Below are 25,758 nucleotides of genomic sequence, written 5' to 3'. Positions count from 1 at the left end.
CCCTGTTGTTGCCTCTGGGAACAGTCTCTCTCTCTCTCACACTCTCTCTCTCCCTCACTTTCTCTCCCCCTCAGTTTCTCTCTCTCCCCCCCTCACTTTCTCTCTCTCTCCCCTTCACTTTCTCTCGCTCTCCCCCTCACATCCTCTTACTCTCTCTCGTCCCCTCACATCCTCTTACTCTCTCTCGTCCCCTCACATCCTCTTACTCTCTCTCGTCCCCTCACATCCTCTTACTCTCTCTCGTCCCCTCACATCCTCTTACTCTCTCTCGTCCCCTCACGTCCACTTATTCTCTCTCTCCCCCTCACTTTCTCTTACTCTCTCTCTCTCCCTCTCTACTTTTTCTCATTCTCTTATACACACACACACACTCTTACATTAACAACCCATTAATGGCATCTGAATATGACAAGAGCCCTGCCAAAAGTCCCTTGGTTTTTAAAACATGAACAACAGCAGCAGCCTCCCTATGGGCAAGCAAACCCCTCTAATGCTCCAGCCCTGGTCATCAGCAGATGGTCTGCTGCTTTAGGTCTTTCTAGGAGTGTTATGGGGATACTCTGGTCGCAGAGCATTTTAATTATCTCTTCTCTTCCATGGTTGTGTGGAAGTGGAGGAAAGAGCCAGGGATTTGAGTACAACAGTCAAACAGTCAAAACAAATCAGACCAAGCACATTTTAGCTTGGACCGGATGGACTCAGGTTCTTTAGTGGAAAGAAAGGCAGACATCACTCCTCAGGGAGAGGAACCCATTGTGTGTGTGTGCACGCGCACGCGTCTCCGTAGAAGAGCTCCCCAAACAATGTTGGCCCATGTTGACTCCAATGCTTCCCACAGTTGTGTCAAGTTGGCTAGATGTCCTTTGGGTGGTGAACCATTTTATTTTATTTAACCAGTTAAAAACAAATTCTTATTTATAATGACGGCCTACCATTCTTGATACACACGGGAAACGTTTGAGCGTGAAAAACCCAGCAGCGTTGCAGTTCTTGACACAAACTGGTGTGCCTGGCACCTACTACCATACCCCATTCAAAGGCACTTAAATATTTTGTCTTTCCCATTCACCCTCTGAGTGGCACACATACACAATCCATGTCTCTATTGTCTCGAGGCTTAAAAATCTTTCTTTAACCTGTCTCCTCCCCTTCATCTACACTGATTGAAGTGGATTTAACAAGTGACATCAATAAGGGATCATAGTTTTCACCTGGATTCACCTGGTCAGTTTGTCATGGGAAGAGCAGGTGTTCATAATGTTTTGTACACTCACTGTATAAGCTGCAGCAGAAGCTGCTCACATCAAAGACAGAGGAGGTTTCCCCCTTATTAAAGATCTTTCCAGGCACACATGGGGCTTTCTCAGTACTAGTGGCTGGTTCAACAACATGGACCTTGTTAGCAGCAAGCTGCTTTATCTTTGAATCCAAGCTCATCTGGGAAATTTGCTGGCTTGCTGCTGTGCGGAGTTGAACTTAAAAGGATTTCGCTGTAGGAGCTGTATGTTTTATCACACAGTGGATGAAATGTTAAGTATAGTAGTATAGGCTACAAGTATCAATTTTGATTGTTTTATCTATAGTTCATTTATTGAGAGACCCCACTTCAAATGTGTTAATATGATGTCGATATGGGAGACCCATTTCCATCCTACCCAATTAGGTCTTAACCCTGTGGCGCTATGCTATGCTAGTCAGCGTTTCTGATGAGAATGATCCCGGATCCGGGATGGGTATTAACTATGGATATTGTAATGCATCTCCAATAGTCAAGCATCTATGTATAGTAGATATCAGCTGCCCCATTTGACCATACACTGTTATGGATGTTACCTGATCAATTGCTTTGAAGTTAGCTGCACTCATTGCAATTGACATAGATATGTTGCCTATACGTTGCTCTGATGGAGCGCTTTTTATATAATGGTCCTTGGAGAACAACTGGGTCCTCAACATTAACAAACTAATGAATGATTCAACTAATTAGCGATCACATGTTTAGCTGATTAATTGGGTCAGTACTGGGCTGGATCAAAAGCCTCTATACTCTGTGGCTTGGACCAGGGCTGCAGAACACCAATGGATTCCAATGGCTATATACAGCAATACCAATAGTTGTCGAGCAACTAAAACCTACACGTGCTTAACTATGGGGCAAAACAGACAGGGTTGGCTTAGACTGTTGACAACATCTAAACTATATTTAGTCTCAATGTTTATTCAAAACATAAATACATTTGCACAATGAGCACTTGTTGTGTCTAAAATATATCGTTACAGTTGTTGGTCAGCTAGCTAGCGAATTTTAGCCATATTAGCATAGACATGACATCAGTCAAAACACCTCAAAACAAGACATGGTATCAATAACAAGATATACTGAGCTGAAACGAGCCACATACGATTCCCCACAAGGCAGCTTCTTGTCATTGTTGTTAGCTACAGTGCCTTCAGGAATTATTGTTACTCCTTGACTTATTCTTATTCTTATTCTACATATTCATCGCCAAACCCACTGGCTCCAGGTCATCTATAAGTCTTTGCTAGGTAAAGCCCCACCTTATCTCAGCTCACTGGTCACCATAGCAACACCCACCCGTAGCACGCGCTCCAGCAGGTATATTTCACTGGTCATCCTCAAAGCCAACACCTCCTTTGGCCGCCTTTCCTACACGTGCTCTGCTGCCAATGACTGGAACGAATTGCAAAATTCACTGATGTTAGAGACTTACATCTCCCTCACTAACTTTAAGCACCAGCTGTCAGAGCAGCTTACCAATCGCTACAGCTGTACACAACCCATCTGTAAATAGCCCATCCAACCAACTACCTACCTCATCCCCATATTTGTTTTTGTTTTTCTGCTCTTTTGCTCACCAGTATTTCTACTTGCACATCCTCATCTGCACATCTATCACTCCAGTGTTAATTGCTAAATTGTAATTACTTTGCTACTATGGCCTATTTATTGCCTTACCTCCTTACTTCATTTGCACACACTGCATACAGATTTTTCTATTGTGTTATCGACTGTACATTTGTTTATCCCATGTGTAACTCTGTGTTGTTGTTTTTGTCGCACTGCTTTGCTTTATCTTGGCCAGTTCGCAGTTGTAAATGAGAACTTGTTCTCAACTGGCCTACCGGGTTAAATAAAGGTGATTTTTAATTTTTTTATTAAAACAAAACACCATAATGACAAAGTGAAAACAGGTGTTTTGACATTTTTGCTAAATTATTGAAAATGAAATACAGAAATATCTAATTTACATAACTATTCACACCCCTGAGTCAATACTTTGTAGAAGCACCTTTGGCAGCGATTACAGCTGTAAGTCTTTCTAGGTAAGTCTCTAAGAGCTTTCCACATTTGGATTGTGCATCATTTGCCCATTATTCTTTTCAAAATTCTTCAAGCTCTGTCAAACTGGTGTTTAACCATTGCTAAACAACAATTTTCAGGTCTTTTCAGGTCTTTCAAGTAGATTTAAATTAAAACTGTAACTTGGCCAACATTTAATGTCTTCTTGATAAGCAACTTCAGTGTAGATTTGGCCTTGTGTTTTAGGTTATTGTCCTGCTGAAAGGTGAATTCATCTCGCAGTGTCTGGTGGAAAGCAGACTGAACCAGGTTTTCCTCTAGGATTTTGCCTGTGCTTAGCTCCACTCTTTTTTTATCCTGAAAAACTCCCCAGTCCTTAATGATTACAAGCATAACCATAACATGATGCAGCCATCACTATGCTTGAAAATATGGAGAGTGGTACTCAGTAATGTGTTGTATTGGATTTGCCCCAAACATAACACTTTGTATTCAGGACAAAAAGTGAATTGCTTTGCCACAAGTTTGTGTGTAATGAATAACTTCACCATGCTAAAGGGATATTTCATGTCTGCTTTTTTTGTAGACCTGCACCAGGCTGGGAAGACTGAATCTGCAATAGGTAAGCAGCTTGGTTTGAAGAAATCAACTGTGGGAGCAATTATTAGGAAATGTAAGACATACAAGACCACTGATAATCTCCCTCGATCTAGTTGGCGTCACTGCCATTAATACAGGTAACGAGTGGAGGACAGAGGAGCCTCTTAAAGAAGAAGTTACAGGGTTGTGAGAGCCAGAAATCTTGCAAATACTTATTTTCCACCATAATTTTCAAATAAATTCATTAAAAATCCTACAATGTGATTTTCTGGAATATTTTTTCTCATTTTGTCTGTCATAGTTGAAGTGTACCTATGATGAAAATTACAGGCCTCTCTCATCTTTTTAAGTGGGAGAACTTGCACAATTGGTGGCTGACTAAATACTTTTTTGCCCCACTGTATATATATATATATCATATGCATTTGACGGATGCATTTCTTTAAGATATATGCTACTAAATAATCATTGTGCGTGTTGTAGGTAGGCAAAGCATGGTGCTGGGAAATACTCATTACTGATACATAGCCTAACACCTCGGGTGCTATTGTTCATTCAGTAAGATACTTTCTCCACCTGCAGAGAAAATATACACAAAGACGAATGAAATCTGCTGAAATACTTTTTGTATATATTTGCACGAATTGAGTGTGAGATTGTGCTGAATAAAAACGTGTACTCATCATCCCCAGAATATGTTTGGGAATGAGAAGAGATACTATACTGTATGTGCAATGCACATTTCTCGGTTATTGGTAAGCCACTAGCCTAGCCATTCTTCCCATATAAACATCATTTTTCATTTAACATTTTGATAGACAGTTAGACCTACCCCACTGGGCACAGACGTCAATTCAACGTCTATTCCACGTTGGTTCAACGTCATTTCATTGATTGAACCAGTGTGTGACCAGTGGGATCAGATTCAATGGCAGAAAATAATTACCGTTGTGTATCTGGCAAAAATAACGTGCGCAATTTACAGGTGTTTATTTGCAGGAATTTTGGAAGCATAGGTGATGCGGCAGATATAGAAGGCTCTGGATAGATTATGTTTCTAAGTGCGCCAGGTGCTTTGCGCATCTTAGTTGGCGTCACTAACAATAGTCCACTGGTCCTACTTCTAGCCGAAAACGTTGGAAAGGTCTCACCATACGCGCTCTGACCGCAGCACAGCACGGCTGGTCTTCGCTTTCAGCGCACCTGCACATCCAACCATGGATGGGGACTTTATGTTAACGAGAGGATAGTTCAGAACGCAATTATTAAAATCCTGCAGAAATTTCAGTCGATGACTGCTGTGGTGGTAGCATAGCAACAACACCCAAGAATCAGAGAAACATCAGCAATATCACCCACTGCCTTGCAAGCTCAAAACTCTCCGTTAGAAATTCGGCGCGCTGCTCGCTGAAAAGACACTCCCTGGAGAGGAGCGCGAGTACGCCGAATAAAAGGGATACGCTTTTCTCCCAGATGCAGGTTGACTTGGAAAACCTTGAGCCTCGATGAAAACTACAGCGCCTAGTGACTGTGACTGGTTGTCCTTGCTGAAGAAGACCGCTAAACCTTTGCCAAAATGGAATTACATGGAATTAACAGAGTTTCCTTTTACGACATGAGATATCCGCGCCCAGGAATCGAAACTTTATTTTAGTGTTTTTAAGATGTGGTTGTTTTTGCCTGTCTTCTATGGTAAGCTTTTCGTTATAGGTGTTTTGATATGATATTGAAGAACTAGTGCTAGAATAAGCGGCTCATCTGAATTTCATGCATTTTCACTGTGCTTGTTTATGCGTTATACTGTAGATGGCTCCTGTCACGACCGCATATATTGAACATTATTTCATTGCTCCTGTTCTGTGGTGGGCGGGGGAGCTGTTTTTTCAATTGAAGACATTCAATCTGTTTATGTTTTATCTATGTATTGGACCTAATGCACCATATCAATATCTGACAATTCATACATGTCTATCAATACCCTGTAATGTTATCATATCCTTGAATAGCCTACTAAACATTAATCAACTGCACTTATGAATACTCAGTTGCCTGTCCAAGGACTGGATGAATGAATAATTGACACACGTCATGCGTTCAGATGTGGAGACAGTAAAAACAGTGGCCATTGCGCATCTGTTATTATTGCATAGCCTACTCAGAAATCGACGAGCCGAAATAACTGTCCTCGTCGTTTTTTATGTAGGCTACTGAATAGTTTTTATCTTAGATCTACTACAGTAGACACATGTCTGTTCTGTGTTTAGTTTACATTTAAATTCCTATTCAGCATCAAGTGAACATTGTTTAATGGTACAATAGGTGCATTTCTCATCAGTGTGTTTCTGTGGCATGGTCATAGATATGCCTCGCCATGGGCACCCGAGTGTTCCTCTTAACTCAAACTGTTATTATCATCATCTGTGTGTGTGTGTGTGTGTGTGTGTGTGTGTGTGTGTGTGTGTGTGTGTGTGTGTGTGTGTGTGTGTGTGTGTGTGTGTGTGTGTGTGTGTGCCTGCCTCTGTGTCTCTCTGTGTGTGTGTGTGCGTGTGAGGGGGGGGGGGGTGTGAAGGTTTAGCATGGTTCAATGGTTCACTATACATTGTGACTGAAGGCAGTTGAAAGGTAAGAGGGGGCATTCACATAATCAGAAACCCCACTTTTGTTAACAGCAATTTGGAGATCAGTTACCAACTGAGTGCACTAAACCAGGGGTTTTCCCCCCAAAATTGTTCTGGGACCCCTTCGATAGCAAATTCAGAAAGGACCCCTCATAATTACAACACAACTCGAGTGCAATAAAAAATATATAGTTTTACTATGATGTCTGCAGTGGCTGGACGAACCAAGTCTCAGACCCGGGGAAAGAATATTTAAAAGTTCACCTCTGGCATTGGAGAGAACATTTAGCAGTTTTCAAGCTAATTTCCTGCAATTCTACACATTTTGTCATGGGGCAGAGATTGTTCTTGTTGCAGCTTTAAAGCTAATATCCTTCAATTCTACACATTTTGCGATGAGGCAGAGAGAAAACTTTGCAGTTTTTAAGCTTAAATTACAGTGCATTTTTAAAAACATTTTTGGGGATAGCTTTGAACTACAAAAATGTATATTTGCTGGATTACAGTAGATAGCCTACCAATATCCCTGTGAACCTCCCAGACCCATGTTGCCTAGGGTTAACAACATAATAGTACATTGTATTCCACACTTTAAACTTATTAAACAATCCTTTTGTCAATAGTTGTTTCATCTGTTAGTAATATTCATGTATTTATAATTTTTTATCTGGTCATGGAGCCCCTGCAGTACTTCCCCTGCACTAAACTCATTATAATGCTGATTATGTAATCAATTATTAAAATGTGCTTCAGTGGTCTGTTGAAATTGTCTTTTGAACATTAACAAGAATATTAGGATTGTGTTTGGAAAACAGCTGACATTGAAATCTTATGATTCTATAATCTGCTAAAGAATTATAAATTGGTGCAATGTCAATGCATGGTTATCAAATGTTCTCCTAATTGTATGGTAAATGGAATTCTGATAAGATAGGCAATTGTGTTTGGTCATTGCCTTAGGGAACATAAGTAAACGCATGTTGAACATCCCTCAGATAAACAGAAAGCACATACACAGATAAAGAATTCTGAGAAACAGGTTTCTTCCTATTCTCCAACACAGGTTGTGACACTTCACCTCCCCATCACAATGACTCCTGTTGAACCCCAGGGCATGTTTCAGCATGCTCCTGTAACAGAAGTGGTTTGGTGACTTTAGTTTTCCTTAGACCTGAAGAGTTGTTCTGGGTCAGACATTAGCTGGCTAATGTGCTTTTCTGGCACACAGGAGACCCGGGATTTGAACCACCAACAGACAAGCAGAGTCCAGTAACCGAAATGTGGAGTGTTGAGAGGTTTCTAGTCTGATAGAGCTTGATACTTCACCACTATGAGGATGGACAGAGCTGTGGACCTATAGTGACCTTGACGCACCGCACCAAATGGGGAAGGATGTTCATAGAATTAGTTTAAGGGCACAGTACAGCCGTCTCTGTGTTTATCAGAGGGGGATCAGAATTAGTTTGAGGGCACAGTACAGTCATCTCTGTGTTTGTCAGAGGGGGATGAGAATTAGTTTAAGGGCACAGTACAGTCATCTCTCTGTTTGTCAGAGGGGGATGAGAATTAGTTTGAGGGCACAGTACAGTAGTCTCTGTGTTTGTCAGAGAGGGATGATAATTAGTTTGAGGGCACAGTACAGTCGTCTCTGTGTTTGTCAGAGGGGGATGAGAATTAGTTTGAGGGCACAGTACAGTCATCTCTGTGTTTGTCAGAGGGGGATGAGACCATAGTGATACATTTACCGTATCCAACTCCATTGATGAGACATGGTAGAAAGACCAATATACTGCAGTAGAAAAGCTGAGGGCTGTCGAGGTATGTTGCTATTTATGAAGAGATGGAGGATAAGAGGTGTGTTGGTGGTTATGTCTATCTGTGAAGAGGAGTTTAGAGGTGGTTATGTCTGTCTGTGAAGAGGAGTTTAGAGGTGGTTATGTCTATCTGTGAAGAGGAGTTTAGAGGTGGTTATGTCTGTCTATGAAGAGGAGTTTAGAGGTGGTTATGTCTGTCTATGAAGAGGAGTTTAGAGGTAGTTATGTCTATCTGTGAAGAGGAGTTTAGAGGTGGTTATGTCTATCTGTGAAGAGGAGTTTAGAGGTGGTTATGTCTATCTGTGAAGAGGAGTTTAGAGGTGGTTATGTCTGTCTGTGAAGAGGAGTTTAGAGGTGGTTATGTCTGTCTATGAAGAGGAGTTTAGAGGTAGTTATGTCTATCTGTGAAGAGGAGTTTAGAGGTGGTTATGTCTATCTGTGAAGAGGAGTTTAGAGGTGGTTATGTCTATCTGTGAAGAGGAGTTTAGAGGTGGTTATGTCTGTCTGTGAAGAGGAGTTTAGAGGTGGTTATGTCTGTCTATGAAGAGGAGTTTAGAGGTGGTTATGTCTGTCTATGAAGAGGAGTTTAGAGGTAGTTATGTCTATCTGTGAAGAGGAGTTTAGAGGTGGTTATGTCTATCTGTGAAGAGGAGTTTAGAGGTGGTTATGTCTATCTGTGAAGAGGAGTTTAGAGGTGGTTATGTCTGTCTATGAAGAGGAGTTTAGAGGTGGGTATAAATAGCAGACCTTAAATAAACTGTACGTACTGTATATACACACTACTGTTCAAAAGTCCATTAAAATAACATCAAATTGATCAGAAATACCGTGTAGACATTGTTAATGTTGTAAATGACTATTGTAGCTGGAAATGGCAATTTTGTTAATGGAAAATCTACATAGGCGTACAGAGGCCCATTATCAGCAACTATCACTCCTGTGTTCCAATGGCACGTTGTGTTAGCTAATCCAAGTTTATAATTTTAAAAGGATAATTGATCATTAGAAAACCCTTTTGCAATTATGTTAGCACAGCTGAAAACTATTGTTCTGATTAAAGAAGCAATAAAACTGTCCTTCTTTAGACTAGTTGAGTATCTGGAGCATCAGCATTTGGGTGTTCGATTACAGGCTCGAAATGGCCAGAAACAAAGAACTTTGTTCTGAAACTCGTCAGTGTATTTTTGTTCTGAGAAATGATGGCTATTCCAATGCGAGAAATGCCAAGAAACTGAAGATCTTGTACACGCTGTGTACTACTCCCTTCACAGAATAGCGCAAACTGTCTCTAACCAGAATAGAAAGAGGAGTGGGAGGCCTCGGTGCACAACTGAGCAAGAGGACAAGTACATTAGAGTGTCTAGTTTGAGAAACAGACGCCTCACATGTCCTCAACTGGCAGCTTCATTAAATAGTACCCGCAAAACACCAGTCTCAACTTCAACAGTGAAGAGGTGACTCCGGGATGCTGGCCTTCTAGGCAGAGTTGCAAAGAAAAAGCCATATCTCAGAAGGGCTAATAAAAAGAAAAGATTAAGATGTGCAAAATAACACAGACACTGGACAGAGGAAGATTGGAAAAAAGTGTTATGGACAGACAAATCTAAGTTTGAGGTGTTCGGAACACAAAGAAGAACATTCGTGAAATGCAGAAAAAATGAAAAGATGCTGGAGGAGTGCTTGACACCATCTGTCAAGCATGGTGGAGGCAATGTGATGGTCTGGGGGTGCTTTGGTGGTGGTAAAATGATAGATTTGTACAGGGTAAAAGGGATCTTGAAGAAGGAAGACTATCACTCCTTTTTGCAGCACCATGCCATACCTCTTGGACGGTGCTTAAATGGAGCCAGTTTCCTCCTACAACAGGATAATGACCCAAAGCAAAGCTCCAAACTATGCAATAACTATTTAGGGAAGAAGCAGTCAGCTGGTATTCCTGTCTATAATGGAGTGGCCAGCACAGTCACCGGATCTTAACCCTATTGAGCTGTTGTGGAAGCAGCTTGACCGTATGAAACGTAAGAAGTGCCCATCAAGCCAGTCCAACATGTGGGAGGTGCTTCAGGAAGCATGGGGTGAAATCTCTTCAGATTACCTCAACAAATTGACAACTAGAATGCCAAAGGTCTGAAGGCTGTAATTGCTGCAAATGGAGGATTCTTTGACGAAAGCAAAGTTTGAAGGATACAATTGTTATTTAAATGAAAAAATCATTATTTATAACCTTGTCAACGTCTTGACTATATTTCCTATTAATTTTGCAACTAATTTCATGGAAAACAAGGACATTTCTAAGTGACCCCAAACTTTTGAACGGTAGTATATATATATATATATACACTGCTCAAAAAAATAAAGGGAACACTTAAACAACACAATGTAACTCCAAGTCAATCCCACTTCTGTGAAATCAAACTGTCCACTTAGGAAGCAACACTGATTGACAATACATTTCACATGCTGTTGTGCAAATGGAATAGACAACAGGTGGAAATTATAGGCAATTAGCAAGACACCCCCAATAAAGGAGTGGTTCTGCAGGTGGTGACCACAGACCACTTCTCAGTTCCTGTGCTTCCTGGCTGATGTTTTGGTCACTTTTGAATGCTGGTGGTGCTTTCACTCTAGTGGTAGCATGAGACGGAGTCTACAACCCACACAAGTGGCTCAGGTAGTGCAGCTCATCCAGGATGGCACATCAATGCGAGCTGTGGCAAGAAGGTTTGCTGTGTCTGTCAGCGTAGTGTCCAGAGCATGGAGGCGCTACCAGGAGACAGGCCAGTACATCAGGAGACGTGGAGGAGGCCGTAGGAGGGCAACAACCCAGCAGCAGGACCGCTACCTCCGCCTTTGTGCAAGGAGGAGCAGGAGGAGCACTGCCAGAGCCCTGTAAAATTACCTCCAGCAGGCCACAAATGTGCATGTGTCTGCTCAAACGGTCAGAAACAGACTCCATGAGGGTGGTATGAGGGCCCGACGTCCACAGGTGGGGGTTGTGCTTACAGCCCAACACCGTGCAGGACGTTTGGCATTTGCCAGAGAACATCAAGATTGGCAAATTCTCCACTGGCGCCCTGTGCTCTTCACAGATGAAAGCAGGTTCACACTGAGCACATGTGACAGAGTCTGGAGACACCGTAGAGAACGTTCTGCTGCCTGCAACATCCTCCAGCATGACCGGTTTGGCGGTGGGTCAGTCATGGTGTGGGGTGACATTTCTTTGGGGGCCGCACAGCCCTCCATGTGCTCGCCAGAGGTAGCCTGACTGCCATTAGGTACCGAGATGAGATCCTCAGACCCCTTGTGAGACCATATGCTGGTGCGGTTGGCCCTGGGTTCCTCCTAATGCAAGACAATGTTAGAACTCATGTGGCTGGAGTGTGTCAGCAGTTCCTGCAAGAGGAGGGCATTGATGCTATGGACTGGCCCGCCCGTTCCCCAGACCTGAATCCAATTGAGCACATCTGGGACATCATGTCTCGCTCCATCCACCAACGCCACGTTGCACCACAGACTGTCCAGGAGTTGGCGGATGCTTTAGTCCAGGTCTGGGAGGAGATCCATCAGGAGACCATTTGCCACCTCATCAGGAGCATGCCCAGGCGTTGTAGGGAGGTCATACAGGCACGTGGAGGCCACACACACTACTGAGCCTCATTTTGACTTGTTTTAAGGACATTACATCAAAGTTGGATCAGCCTGTAAAGTGGTTTTCCACTTTAATTTTGAGTGTGACTCCAAATCCAGGCCTCCATGGGTTGATGAATTTGATTTCCATTGATCATTTTTGTGTGATTTTGTTGTCAGCACATTCAACTATGTAAAGAAAAAAGTATTTAATAAGAATATTTCATTCATTCAGATCTAGGATGTGTTATTTTAGTGTTCCCTTTATTTTTTTGAGCAGTGTATATATATATATATATATATATATAAAACAAATAATGAAGGCTCCTAAGGTGTGCTGGAGAGACAGGTAGAGAATAGTGCCGCCCAGGAGGTCGGCAGAATCAAAGGAGCAACTCAATTGCACCTCGTTGCTATTGCCACATCACCAGAATGTCATTTTTACTTTTAGTCTGTTAACTTTCCCTGAGTCATTGAAATTTACCACAGCCTAAGTGAGTCCATGCCGGCACTGATCATTAATTTCAACACTTCAGTGGCCATTTCTGAGATCATCATGTGTATGTACTATTTCACCTTGTTTATGTACCAGCCCTGGGAGAACGGAGGAGAGATCAAGTTATGATGCTGTTGTTATAGAGTCATTCAAGGTTTATGATGGAGAGATGTATCCAATGGTTACTACTGCCTCAGTGTGCCTCTACAGCACACTGAGCATTTGGGTGTTCGATTACAGGCTCAAAATGGCCAGAAACAAAAAACTTTGTTCTGAAACTCGTCAGTCTATTTTTGTTCTGAGAAAAGATGGCTATTCAAATGCGAGAAATTGCCAAGAAACTGAAGATCTTGTACAACGCTGTGTACTACTCCCTTCACAGAATAGCACAAACTGTCTCTAACCAGAATAGAAAGAGGAGTGGAAGGCCTCGGTGCACAACTGAGCAAGAGGACAAGTACATTAGAGTGTCTAGTTTGAGAAACAGACGCCTCACATGTCCTCAACTGGCAGCTTCATTAAATAGTACCCGCAAAACACCAGTCTCAACTTCAACAGTGAAGAGGTGACTCCGGGATGCTGGCCTTCTAGGCAGAGTTGCAAAAAAGCCATATCTCAGACTGGCCAATAAAAAGAAAAGATTAAGATGTGCAAAATGTGTGCGTGCATGTGTGCGTGCGCGACACTGAGGTTACAGGTCAGCTTACAGTTCAAAGGTTAATTCATCGATCCATAAACTATCCATAAATGCCTTATTGACAATACAACCCTGTTATGCTTCGGTTCCTCAATACATTTTGCTGTCCACAGTGCATGTCCAATTATTTCTTTGATAAATGTACAATTTATTTAATCAGGAGTCAGGGGTTGTGTTGATATTTTCTTGCATGGTTGTTAATTTAACTGACATGATGTATATTTTTAGTCACACCAGTTTTAGTTTGAAATTCAATCAAACCCCCTGCTGCAGAAAGCACACTCCATGAAAAACACCATGCACGTAATGTCTTCTTTGAAATAGGGGGTTCCAACGTAAAATAAAACAGTGTTACTTTCCACAATGCAGGTTTAATTAAATCCCAGAAAAATTGGTTGTAGCTTTTATTTAGCTCAAAGTTGGCAACTATAACTGCGTTAACAAGTATATCATTGATTGCTACTTCATGCTATCTCTAATGATTGGCCGCTGCCAGTGATAATTAAAAATGTCCACTGTGGCCTGTATAAAAGCAAATCTCTACTGGACATTCTTCTTCCTCCTGACAGAGAACCCATGTTCTTTACACCATCTAGCATCCTTCAACAAAAGAGGAGAAATACTTGTCATTTTTCTTTGAAGCAGACAGCAATTCAGTTGGATACCAGAGAAGAAATATATTGCCAGGAATAAAACTGTACTATAATTCATATAGCACGGTGATCCATCAATAGCCAATGATTCTGGCCGAGACAAATCAATTTCAGCTAGCTGTGGGCGTTCATCTGGGGTTGCCTTGGATTCCACTTGGCATTTTGCAGAGGCTGCAATCCACACCCGCCCTCAATAATGCGCTTGACATTATGGTCAAGACTGAATTATCCTGTGGTATGAAATAGGATTTACTGAATGGTTATTGTGAAGTGAAAGAGCAAGAACAGAAAAGAACTGGTGATGTGAATGTGGTGAAGGGTTACAGTACATTAGTTAATGGATTGACACAATACCCAGCTTGATCACACTGCTTTAGCTACACCCCTAGGCACCAGGCAATAGTGGCTTACACACATACCCCCCTACAATTAACAAAGCATGCCTTCAACCTTACTGTATATTTTCCCTATTGTAAGATGTAGGCCTATGCCTTTATGCAGTCCTTTCATTAGTCTAAGTGAGAGAAATGCTCAGGCAACAACGGTTTAATTAGACCTGCAACTGGACAGTACATTTGTCATCACAAATGAAGAATTATAGCTGCAATATATAACTAGGAGGCTATTCCTGGCCAAATGTCACCGGCCAAAAGTCAGCACTGTCTGTTCTCTCTCTCCCTGCTGATTTAGGATTGATGGATATTTACATTTTATGGCATACCCCCTGTGTGCTCTACACTGGCAAGCTACGCATAAAACAAAATGGATTTAAATATTACTGCCATTCACCGGTAATAGCGGCAATCTGATCAAACTCACTGGACAGGCCCTTGTCCTCATCATTTGTGAGCTGTCAACAAACGGCTGGCAGTGAGTTGCGAGAAGAAAAGCTGTTTTTCCCCCCCAATGCTAACATTGAAGCGATCATATGAAGCTAAATGAGCTAGCCATTTTTAATTGGACTGACCTTCTATGAGCAAGGGTTAATGCAACAAGGCCAACACAAACACTTGTGCCTGCCTGAAATTGTTAGCTGGCAGCTAGCTTCTTCTCTCCTCCATCCACTAGTCGCCATGCTAGCTGTGTGTAGAAGTCTCAGCTGGGTGGATGCCGCGTGCAGGGGTACAGCCCTGAAAGTGCTCCTGTGGGCCCAGCAGCCATTTGGCTTGTCTCTTTGAATTATCTCCGACACCAGGTGCTTCTTTCTGCTCCGTCTGTTTGCCAGCGAGGGGAGTATTAAAAGAGGCTTATTTTTCACCCAGGAGCTTGTTTTTATTAGCACTCTAAAGAGCTGTTTCCTCTTAAGTCTTTATTATTAAGGTACACTTTCCAAATGACCATATGTCAGGGATGTGGTGTGTTTTTATTTCTCTCACTATTTTTTGTAAGATAATAATTTTATGATAGACGATGAGCAATCAACATCGTTTGTGTTGCACATGCGGGGGGTGTATTGCACAATTGAATTATTTATTTGTGATTGATTTATTGAATCCTTACATCTTGGTTTGTTTTACGTGGACTATTGATCACTAGTTACACTGAAGCCATTGTTCCAATGTCATAATTGGTAACCATCAATAATCACCTGTGTCTGTGAGCTAACGAAACACCTGGGAGCAGAGCGGTGTGTATGTAGCACATTGGGGATGTGTGGAACTTACTCCTCAGCCGGAAGTGTCCCCACATGCGCCAGCGTATAGCTAGCTTTTCGCATGGCGTCGACTGGTAAGATGCTTCAGGAGGGCGGTCACCTGTGCTAGCAAGGCAGAGGTCCTGGGTTTGAGCCTCGCCTGAGCTGAATCAGGAGGAAGCGGTACTCGCTAAGCAAGCAGCGTGACATCCTTTAGAATGGTGCCGTGGTCCGGATCTACAGTTGCACTCAGCTCAATGCTGGGGGTCGATGTTGAGTAAATTTGAGGCTACTGGCTGTTTCACGCCATGAGAGAGTCACTCGCTCCAGCTGGTAACTGCACTGCGCACCAATCTCCATGCATCTCAATTAACATTTGTGGACAAGATTTAGGTCTTGGATTATGTATTTGAATATGCCCTCCTGGGGTGGTAGATGTGCCAGTGTTATGGAGAATCATGCTTCGACTGGCTCTTCCGAGTAGTCAGCAGAGTAGTCAGAGAGCGGAGAGAATCTTTTTAACGACTCCCACAGATGGTAAAGCTCTTTGTATCAAAGTGTATCAGACTCACATCCATGACAGGTGGGTTAGGTCTGCCGAGACATCAGCAGCCATGTCTGAGTGTCCTCTCCTCTCTCACTCCTCTCTGGTTTAGGCGAGGAGATCTGTAGTCACCTTCTTCAATGGAGAGCTTCAATTTCTGCTCTGCTTGGCTGCTTCAAGGTGGTGCATTAGCTCACCGTATGTGTACCATCACTAGTTGCACAATAACATCAAAAGAATCTCAATCTTGTAACACAACAACACACTGTTTAGACCACCTTTACAGGCACATTGCTTGTCACTGGATGCTTTTACTTATCTCCTTATCTGCCTTTATCTCAAGGGGATTTTCCTCCTCTCATTGTATAGGTATTGGCATTGCTTTTGGTGTCGCTATTGATAGTGACGATGTACCTAGTTCAAAGTTTTAAAACTTGTCCGGCCCAATGGGGCGGCAGGTAGCCTAGTGGTTAGAGTGTTGGACCAGTAACCGAAAGGTTGCTGGATTGAATCCCCGAGCTGACAAGGTAAAAATCAGTCGTTCTGCCCCTGAACAAGGCAGTTAACCCACTGTTCCCCCGGTAGGCCGTCATTGTAAATAAGAATTTGTTCTGACTTGCCTAGTTAAATAAAGGTTAAATAAAAAAATTATAAAAAATAATCATTCAACTCCAGGAGTCCCCCAAGGTTTAGTCTCAAATCCGTTCCTGATGTGATGTGCATAGCAAGAGCCAGCAAGTACACTACACACACTGTGAAGACTTTTAAGGGACAGTCTTCTTCCTGTATTCAGTGTTTTCTATAGGGTGATCATGGTTCTCTATGCAGCTTAGTAACGGTGCTACCTGGCGTTTCTGCTCTCTCGCCCCTTACAATAGAAAGAGGAGTGGTGTGGCAGTGTTGGATGGCCAGTTGTTTTCATTCTTCACAGTCCACTAGGCTTTAGACGGAGTAAGCAGTCTGTAAGATGTGTGTATTTATATCCCCTGTTGATCTTAGAACAGTGTATTGTGAAGCCACAGAATGTCTACCTCGCCCGCTCTGCCATGCCGCCTTGTCATTTTGGTGCATTCACCCCAGAGCGTGTGTGTGTGTGTCCAGACTTGTGTGTGCACATGAATTTCTGTTACTCCGCTCCCTGTGCTGTGGCAGAAATCTCATCACTCCCACACATCTCGAGCTGTCACCCAGTGAGCAAGTGCCTCTGGAAAACAGGCTTCACTTTGCATTGATTCTTATTGTTTCCCTCCTCCTTCATCCTGAAAGAGCAGAACTTAGCATATTTCACTGGGATGATCTAAATTAGTCAGAGCACAGCAGAGGTGTAGCTCTATTCAACTGAATAGGACTGGCAAATTCAGCAGTGCATTAACTATTATGGACTGCTTGAGTATCATCATCGATATTGTTAATCTAGAGCTATTATCAAACCTTTCCTCTTTCTCTCCCTGCCTATCTCTCACTCTCTTCCTCCCCCTTTATCTCTCCCCCTCCTCTCTTTCCCCCTCTCTCTCTCTGGCCTCAGGATGAGTGAGTGAGCTGTCCGTCCAGCCGTTGCGTCCCAACCATGATCGCCACCGGAGGCCTGCTGCGAATCAACAGGAGGCAGGACTCACTGCGCTCCAAGAGCCGCGCCGAGAACAAGCGCAAGAGGAAAGCCAAGAAGAAGCAGAAGAACGAGGTGGTGGTGGTCAAGGGCAAGCTGAATCTCTGCTCCATCTCGGGGGTGGTGGCGGCAATTGGGATTCTGATCCTACTGGTGGGCATTTCCATGGCCATACTGGGCTACTGGCCTAGGGAGAGCCCACTATACCCTGCGCCGCGCCATACCCAAAGGATTTACGACAAGAAGGAAGAGTCAGGGCTGACAGGCAACTGGACGAACAACGCCAAGGTCGGATTTCACATGGATGGGGATTTGGTCAGTAACAATCGTTCCAACGGCACAGGTTTAGAGCAGCCGTCCATGGGCTTCCTGGCCGAGTTCTTGGATAAGTACTTGTACTCAGACAAGCTGAAGGTGTTCGGGCCCCTCATCATGGGCATTGGCATCTTTCTGTTCATCTGCGCCAACGCGGTGCTGCACGAGAACCGCGACAAGAAGACCAAAGTCATCAACCTGAGGGACATCTACTCCACAGTCATCGACATCCACAGTTTGCGGACTAAGGAGAACACGCCGCTCAATGGCTTTGTGAACTATGTGCAGTCCAAAGGGGTGGAAGGGAACCCTAGTGCTGCGTATACGGCCGCCCTGCTGGCCAAAGGAACCTGGCCCTCAAGGGGCTCGCCGGATGAGGGCAGTCGGGGCCCCTCCAGATGCCACTCCCTGACCAGGTCAAGGGTCTCGTCACTCGAGAGGCAGACGTTCACCGACACAGTCTACACTATCTCCAGACACAGCGGGGCCGGCCAGCAGAGCAGCCCTATTGCCATCCCCAAACAGTGGGAGACCAAGACAATAGTGGCCTCCTCGGTCAACGCCTTCACTCTCCCCATGACCAAACCCAACCACCGGGCCAACCAGCACCAGCGCAGGCCCTCGGCCAAAGCAGAGGCGGGGAGGAGCAGAGCTGCGCTGTGCGACTCTGGGGAGGAAGACGACGAGGCTCGGGTGGGGTACGTAATTCCAGAAACCACCACTCAGGCCAAGGTAGAGACTTTGCGGACGGCCATGTTCTTGCCTCAAGACTCGGTAGAAGTATACAAGAGCAGTGGTAGCCTCCAGGGGGCGCCGCAGGGCTCCCAGGTGCAGCTACTCCCATCTTCCCCCACCGGACACAGAGTGACAGGCTCCCACCTGTCCCTCAGCGCACTGACGGAATACTCCAGGTCCATCGACCTGGGCATCACTCCATCCACCCCCACCGATTGGAAAGTGGAACGTTCTCGGCGACTCAGCTGCCCTCGTCTAGAGGTATTGGGAGGCGGTGGGTACATCAAACTGGGCAACCTGGGGGGGGAGTCATTTGAGTCAAGGGAGTCATGTGAGATGACTGCCTTCAGCCAATTGACCTCAGATGAGGCTCTGGCTAAGTGTCAGAGGGAAGGAGGAGGAGCCAATGAACAGGAGATCAGTTCCGGGGAACCACAGGACAGGGGCTCAAGGCGATACTCCAACAAAGATAAACTTTTTATGATCTCTCAGTCAGACTCCGTTTTGGATGATGAGGAGGTGGAGAGCACAGACATATGATTGGACGATTGCTGATTAGATAATTGCTGATTGGCGGATTACTGATTAGCGTAATGAGTTTACTTGAACAAAATGAAAACGGGATAACTGGCAGGATGTTGGTCAAAGACACCTGACAACAGGCTCAAGCAATTATGACTATTACAACAAACTGTATAGGATCTGAAATCTAGAGTATCTTGCTGTTTGTTGCAAATGCAATTATCGATATGTGACCAAAAAACCGAACATGGTCTTTGGTGGGCTATGAAAAGTGAAGACTATGTGTGTGTGAGTAGTATTTTGTCAAGCGTTTGTTTGTGTAGGTTGGAAGCATCACGCCCAACAGAATGAGTTTCACAGCAAAAAGATAACATTAACCAAAAAGGGCGACTGCACAGATACTGTACCATCCACTTGATGTAATAGTTTATATAATGTGTAGAAATATCATTGTGGCTGTTCCACCCACTGTCACTACTGATACTGTAGTAGTATATTGATTGAGAGTTGCTGTCTCAACAGCATGTATTTTATACTGCAATGTCCTTACACAGTTTTTGTCAGTTGCCAGAGGAAGGTTTGAATTCAAACTTGAATAGCAATACATAATTGACCATCTCTGTTTGCTTGTGGGTATTCACAGTGTTGGCATATTTGCCTGTCTCTTAAATTCTCTGAACAAGACATATGTTATTGTTTAGTTTTTTAGAACTGTTTTGACTTGCTTGTTAAGGAATCTATATCTTTGCCATCGCTATTGCCTGAGGGAAACTGAAAACCACACACTGACTAGCACAATTCACAGCAGAATACGTGTATCTCGGTACAAGTAGCATAACTACCTTACCACAAGTAACCATCCATGTAGAAAACAAATATCAAAGCAATGTTATCCTGTGCAAAAGCAGCTGGGTTGTTTTTGTAGTTGGTTGTTGTTCAATGACAAACCTGCAGTATGTATTGTATTCCAATTGTTGCTGGTAACCATGGTCAAGTCAAACATCCCATGGTCGTCCTATGGGTCAATCAGTCTTCAAATAAACATACGAAGCTGTCTCATTATCTGTGCCATCTGTAATTGGTGACCTTCTAACATTCTGTCAATCAAGTTATCAACCCAAAGGTGTGAGAAGACAGTCTCCAAAGAAGAGAGAGAGAAAGAGAGAACATGAAAGATGGAGCATGAAAGAGAGTGGAGTATAAGTGAAACCCATTTGGTATAGAATTCTGGTTCTTGGGAGTCGGGAGAGCAAGGTTTCCATCTGTTTATGGGGAGAAGGAGCTTAATATAGACACACACAAAAAACGGCAACGTGTATTCCATTACAAGCAAACTAATTCCCTGTGTTTTAGTGCCAATCGTCAAGCTGTCGGCGTCTTATGTAAACGTGGCCACTCAGTTTTATGAATGATCATTATGGATTGAATGTAACCTTCCTGTGGATAGGACACCTAATGTTTCTTCACTGCAGTCTTTCCAGGGTCTTTGAAGTGTGTGTGCTCTTTGAACATGTATTCATTTACTATAGTTCATGGGAATCCTAGAGCAACATAAATTCCATCCTGAAACGGATTATACAAAACCCATTTATGCTGCTGAATTCTGACGTGACTTCTCTCCATTTTTAGTGTTTTTTTTTTAACCTGTCTGACCTTTCTCTCAGCCAGCCAAGGCAGATGTGTGAAGGCTTGACGTTTTTTTTTTCTCTCCCGCTCTCTCTCTCCCGCTCTCCCTCTCTCTCTCCCGCTCTCCCTCTCTCTCTCCCGCTCTCCCTCTCTCTCTCTCCCGCTCTCCCTCTCTCTCTCTCCCGCTCTCCCTCTCTCTCTCTCCCGCTCTCCCTCTCTCTCTCCCCCGCTCTCTCTCTCTCTCCCGCTCTCCCTCTCTCTCTCTCTCTCTCTCTGGCCTGCAGTGAGCTATGAATCTTTCAACATCTCTCTCAAACCCTCTGCCTCTAACTCACAGAACGTCTAAGTCTTCCTTATTCTCAATGTCATAGCATCGCCTATTCTCTTATGTTTCAGTTTAGACTGGGTTTCTCATCCATGTTTAACTACTACTTCTAATTAACAGTGGAAATGCTCAGTTGTCTTCCAACTGCAGGTGATATGTACTTGGTATAGTCAGTCTCCTGTTCCTCGCTTCAGCTGACGGCTTTCCCCTATTCTTCCCTTAAAGAGTTTTTCAGCTGACGTGGCGATTCTTTGCTCATTAAGATAATGAGCTGTAAGTCCTCTTGACGATTGTTTTTAAAGTGAGCTTAATTACAACAACTGGAAATGAAACAACTTCTCAGTGATGTCTAGGATTAATACCAATTTGAAGACCAAGTCCAATGCCATAGAGTGTAGACCGATGGCATATAGGCTACTTCACATGGAAGAGAAATACATTCCTCATGTTACATTTTATCACCCCTTTTCAACATCCTTTCCCTTGCCCCGTCTATGTTCAGATAATATATACAAACAAAAGTACTTCATCTTAATGTTCACCAAGGTATACAGGGACAGCACACAAGTAATCCTTACTTTATTGTATTCATTAAACCTACTATTCCGGATTTGTAATACATTTCCTTCGAGAATCTCTACATCTGAATGTATTTGACACTGATAAAAGCGGCACATCTATCCCACGTTCAGCTCGTCTCAGTAAATTTGACGTGACGCAATGAGAGTATCGACAGTCACATTGTTTTACATCCCGTCTGTCAGGAACATCTGATCTAAATGACAGAACTTCTGACATGCCACTGACATGCCAAATCAAGTTTACTGCACTTGTTGTAAATGACATCGAGGATCTGCTTGGACCATCAAAATGTTATAGACGTTTGTCATCGTAGCAGCCACATTGAGCTGAAAAATAAAATAAGCCTGGATGCCTAATGTTGACAGTATTAGGAAAGGCTGGTAAACATTTGCATTCAACTATTTAGTGTCAGTGACTCACAGAGGAAATCAAGTCTGAATAAATTAGGAAGCATGAATATATTACAGTATGATCAAATCACTTTCTATAAGGTAGCCTCTGAGCCACAGATATGGGTCTGATAAGGCATATAGACCTATTTTTGTAGGCCTAGACAACAACTTTAATAACAGCAGAATGGTTCACTAAGTGGCCATTTCCACCTGAGATTTCCAACCACACCAGTGTGTTGTTACTGTTTCTGTTAATAGAATATTTTTCGTGAACTGTGTTACCATCAGGAATGTGACACTTAAGACTTCGGGCGAGTAGAATCAACAACCTATGCATCATCAAAACGGTTGTTTAGTGAGAAAGTGTTAACCGTGGAAGGTGTTAACCCATGTTCACCTTTAAAAGGAAAAGGGGGGGAAAGATGCAGAGTGAGGTTTCTGCTAAGACCTGAGTTGGATTATGTAACGACAGATGCCGTTTATATAACACGCCCAAACATCTAGCAGCATCTCTCTGTACCTCTCTCTCTCAGTCACTATCACTTGCGCATCAGTGCAGCGCAACAGCTCGTAGGTCTGTCCAAGCACAGCTTACAGCTTCCATTATCCGTGGGGAAAAAGCCGTTCAGCATCCCACACATTAACTTGAATAACAATCAGTGAGCTGGAGCGCCCCCCCCCCCGGTCCACAAATAAGATGTATGACTCCTCCTTAGTCATAACCAGCTCCATTACTGTATAACCCATATCAATGTGACAAGGTGTGCGCACAGAGTGACATGTGGACATCTAATGATGTGAGTCACATGTGGCCTAGTAATTGGGAGGTAAAGCATGACATTTTGAGATCACCTCATGACCATGGCTGCTGTATCAAACGGCTGCGTGGGCTCCGATAAATACACAGTGCCGTCTTTTTGCACCATCTAGTGGTATGTTTAAAAAACATATATATATATTTTTTCATGCAGCCCTTCAAGTGGGCCTACTATATATTCCAAAGCTGCTGTCATGTTTTCATCTTTACCTTTACAGCGCACATGGATAATAGTATTTGTGTGTATGTGTGCGTGCGCAATGATAATTTAACTTTCATTTGCATGTGTGATGCATTCATACTTTTCCAGCCATTAAAGTGAGCCCATCCTCCCCAGTCAAAGACAAGACAGTAAATTAAATGAAAATAATTCATGTGAACTACACCAAATTAAAAACAAAGAAGAAGTTGGTACTAGTAATAGTTACCCTAATGGCTAGTTGTGACGTAAGCACGCCATGTTACTTTTGAAAAGAAAAGTGTTTTTGTTTTTTCATTTAATGGCCTACTAGCAACACTCTGTCCTAACACAAAATACTAGCAACACTCTGTGCCTACACAAAATACTAGCAACACTCTGTCCTAACATAAAATACTAGTAACACTCTGTCCAAACTCATAAAATACTAGCAACATTCTGTCCTAACACAAAATACTAGCAATATTCTGTGCTAACACAAAATACTAGCAATATTCTGTGCTAACACAAAATACTAGCAACATTCTGTCCTAACACAAAATACTAGCAACATTCTGTCCTAACACAAAATACTAGCAATATTCTGTGCTAACACAAAATACTAGCAATATTCTGTCCTAACACAAAATACTAGCAATATTCTGTGCTAACACAAAATACTAGCAACACTCTGTCCTAACATAAAATACTAGTAACACTCTGTCCAAACTCATAAAATACTAGCAACATTCTGTCCTAACACAAAATACTAGCAACATTCTGTCCTAACACAAAATACTAGCAATATTCTGTGCTAACACAAAATACTAGCAACACTCTGTCCTAACATAAAATACTAGTAACACTCTGTCCAAACTCATAAAATACTAGCAACATTCTGTCCTAACACAAAATACTAGCAACATTCTGTCCTAACACAAAATACTAGCAACACTCTGTGCTAACATAAAATACTAGTAACACTCTGTCCAAACACATAAAATACTAGCAACACTCTGTCCTAACACATGAAATACTAGCAACACTCTGTCTTAATGCATAAAATACTAGCAACACTCTGTCCTAACACATAAAATACTAGCCGCACCCTGTCCTAATGCATAAAATACTAGCCCTACCCTGTCCTAATGCATAAAATACTAGCCCTACCCTGTCCTAATGCATAAAATACTAGCAACACTCTGTCCTAACACATACTAACTGTGTAAGGGGTGCGTTATCAGTGGCAGGGAAGTCAGACGCAGGAGAGCAGAACTTGGTAATAGCCGGAGCAGTTTAATAGCAAAACCCACGGCATAAAAATAACAAGATAATTGGGTACAAAAACCCGTTGCGCACCAAACAACACATGCACAAGCACTTACAATAAACAATCCCACACAAAGACATGGGGGAAACAGAGGGTTAAATACACAACAAATGATTGAGGGAATTGAAACCAGGTGTGAGGAAAAACAAGACAAAACACATGGAAAATGAAAAGTGGATCGATGATGGCTAGAAGACCGGCGACGCCGAGCTCCGAGCGCCGCCCGAACAAGGAGAGGACCCGACTTCGGCGGAAGTCGTGACAAACTGCACCCTGTCCTAACGCATAAAATACTAGCAACACTCTGTCCTAACACATGAATTACTGTCACGACTTCCTCCGAAGTCGGTCCCTCTCCTTGTTCTAGCCATCGCTGATCCACCTTTCATTTTCCATGTGTTTTTTCTTGTCTTCCCACACACATGGTTTCAATTCCATCAATTACATGTTGTGTATTTAACCCTCTGTTCACCCCATGTCCTTGTCCGGTATTGTTTATTGTAAGTGCTTGTGCACGTTATGTCTGGTGTGCGTCGGGTTGTGCACCCATTTATTGATTGTTCTGTTTTCCGGAGGTTTTTATTATTAAACTGCGCCGTTGGAAACCGTTTTTACTCTCCTGCATCTGACTTCTCTGCCGCCAGTACGCACTCCTTACAATTACTAGCAACACTCTGTCCTAACACATAAAATACTAACAACACTGTCCTAACACATAAAAATACAAGCAACACTCTGTCCTAACACATAATATACTAGCAACACCCTGTCCTAACACATAAAATACACTATGGCCAAAAGTATGTGGACACCTGCTCGTTGAACATCTCATTCCAAAGTAATGGGGAATAACATGGAGTTGGTCCCCCCTCCCCTTTGCTGCTATAACAGCCTCCACTCTTCTGGGAAGGCTTTCTAGTAGATGTTGGAACATTGCTGCGGCGACTTGCTTCCATTCAGCAACAAGAGCATTAGTGAGGTCGGCCACTGATGTTGGGAGATTATGCCTGGCTCACAGTTGGCGTTCCAATTCATCCCAAAGGTGTTCGATGGGGTTGAGGTCAGGGCTCTGTGCAGGCCAGTCAAGTTCTTCCTTCCACACCGATCTTGACGAACTATTTCTGTGTGGACCTCGCTTGGCGCATGGGGGCATTGTCATGCTGAAACAGGAAAGGGCATTCCCCAAACTGTTGCCATTTTTACCGGACATGTTCTGTGAGCTTGTGTGGCCTACCACTTCGCGGTTGAGCTGTTGTTGCTCCTAGACGTTTCCACTTAACAATAAAAGCACTTACAGTTGACCGGGGCAGCTCTAGCAGGGCAGAA

At 43.2% G+C, this 25,758-nt stretch overlaps 1 protein-coding gene across 1 annotated transcript; it reads left to right on the top strand.

Moving 5' to 3' along the window:
- The first annotated feature begins 4,852 nt into the window (after positions 1–4,852).
- On the top strand, positions 4,853–20,244 carry LOC139583360 (transmembrane protein 200C-like). The gene is made up of 2 exons (XM_071414344.1): positions 4,853–5,614; positions 17,530–20,244. The coding sequence occupies exon 2, from the start codon at positions 17,572–17,574 to the stop codon at positions 19,198–19,200; it is 1,629 nt and encodes a 542-aa protein (XP_071270445.1). The 5' UTR covers positions 4,853–5,614; positions 17,530–17,571; the 3' UTR covers positions 19,201–20,244.
- Positions 20,245–25,758: the final 5,514 nt, after the last annotated feature.

Source organism: Salvelinus alpinus, chromosome 8, assembly GCF_045679555.1.
Source record: "Salvelinus alpinus chromosome 8, SLU_Salpinus.1, whole genome shotgun sequence".
Classification (NCBI taxonomy): Eukaryota; Metazoa; Chordata; class Actinopteri; order Salmoniformes; family Salmonidae; genus Salvelinus; species Salvelinus alpinus.
This window is presented reverse-complemented; position numbering and strand designations above follow the sequence as displayed.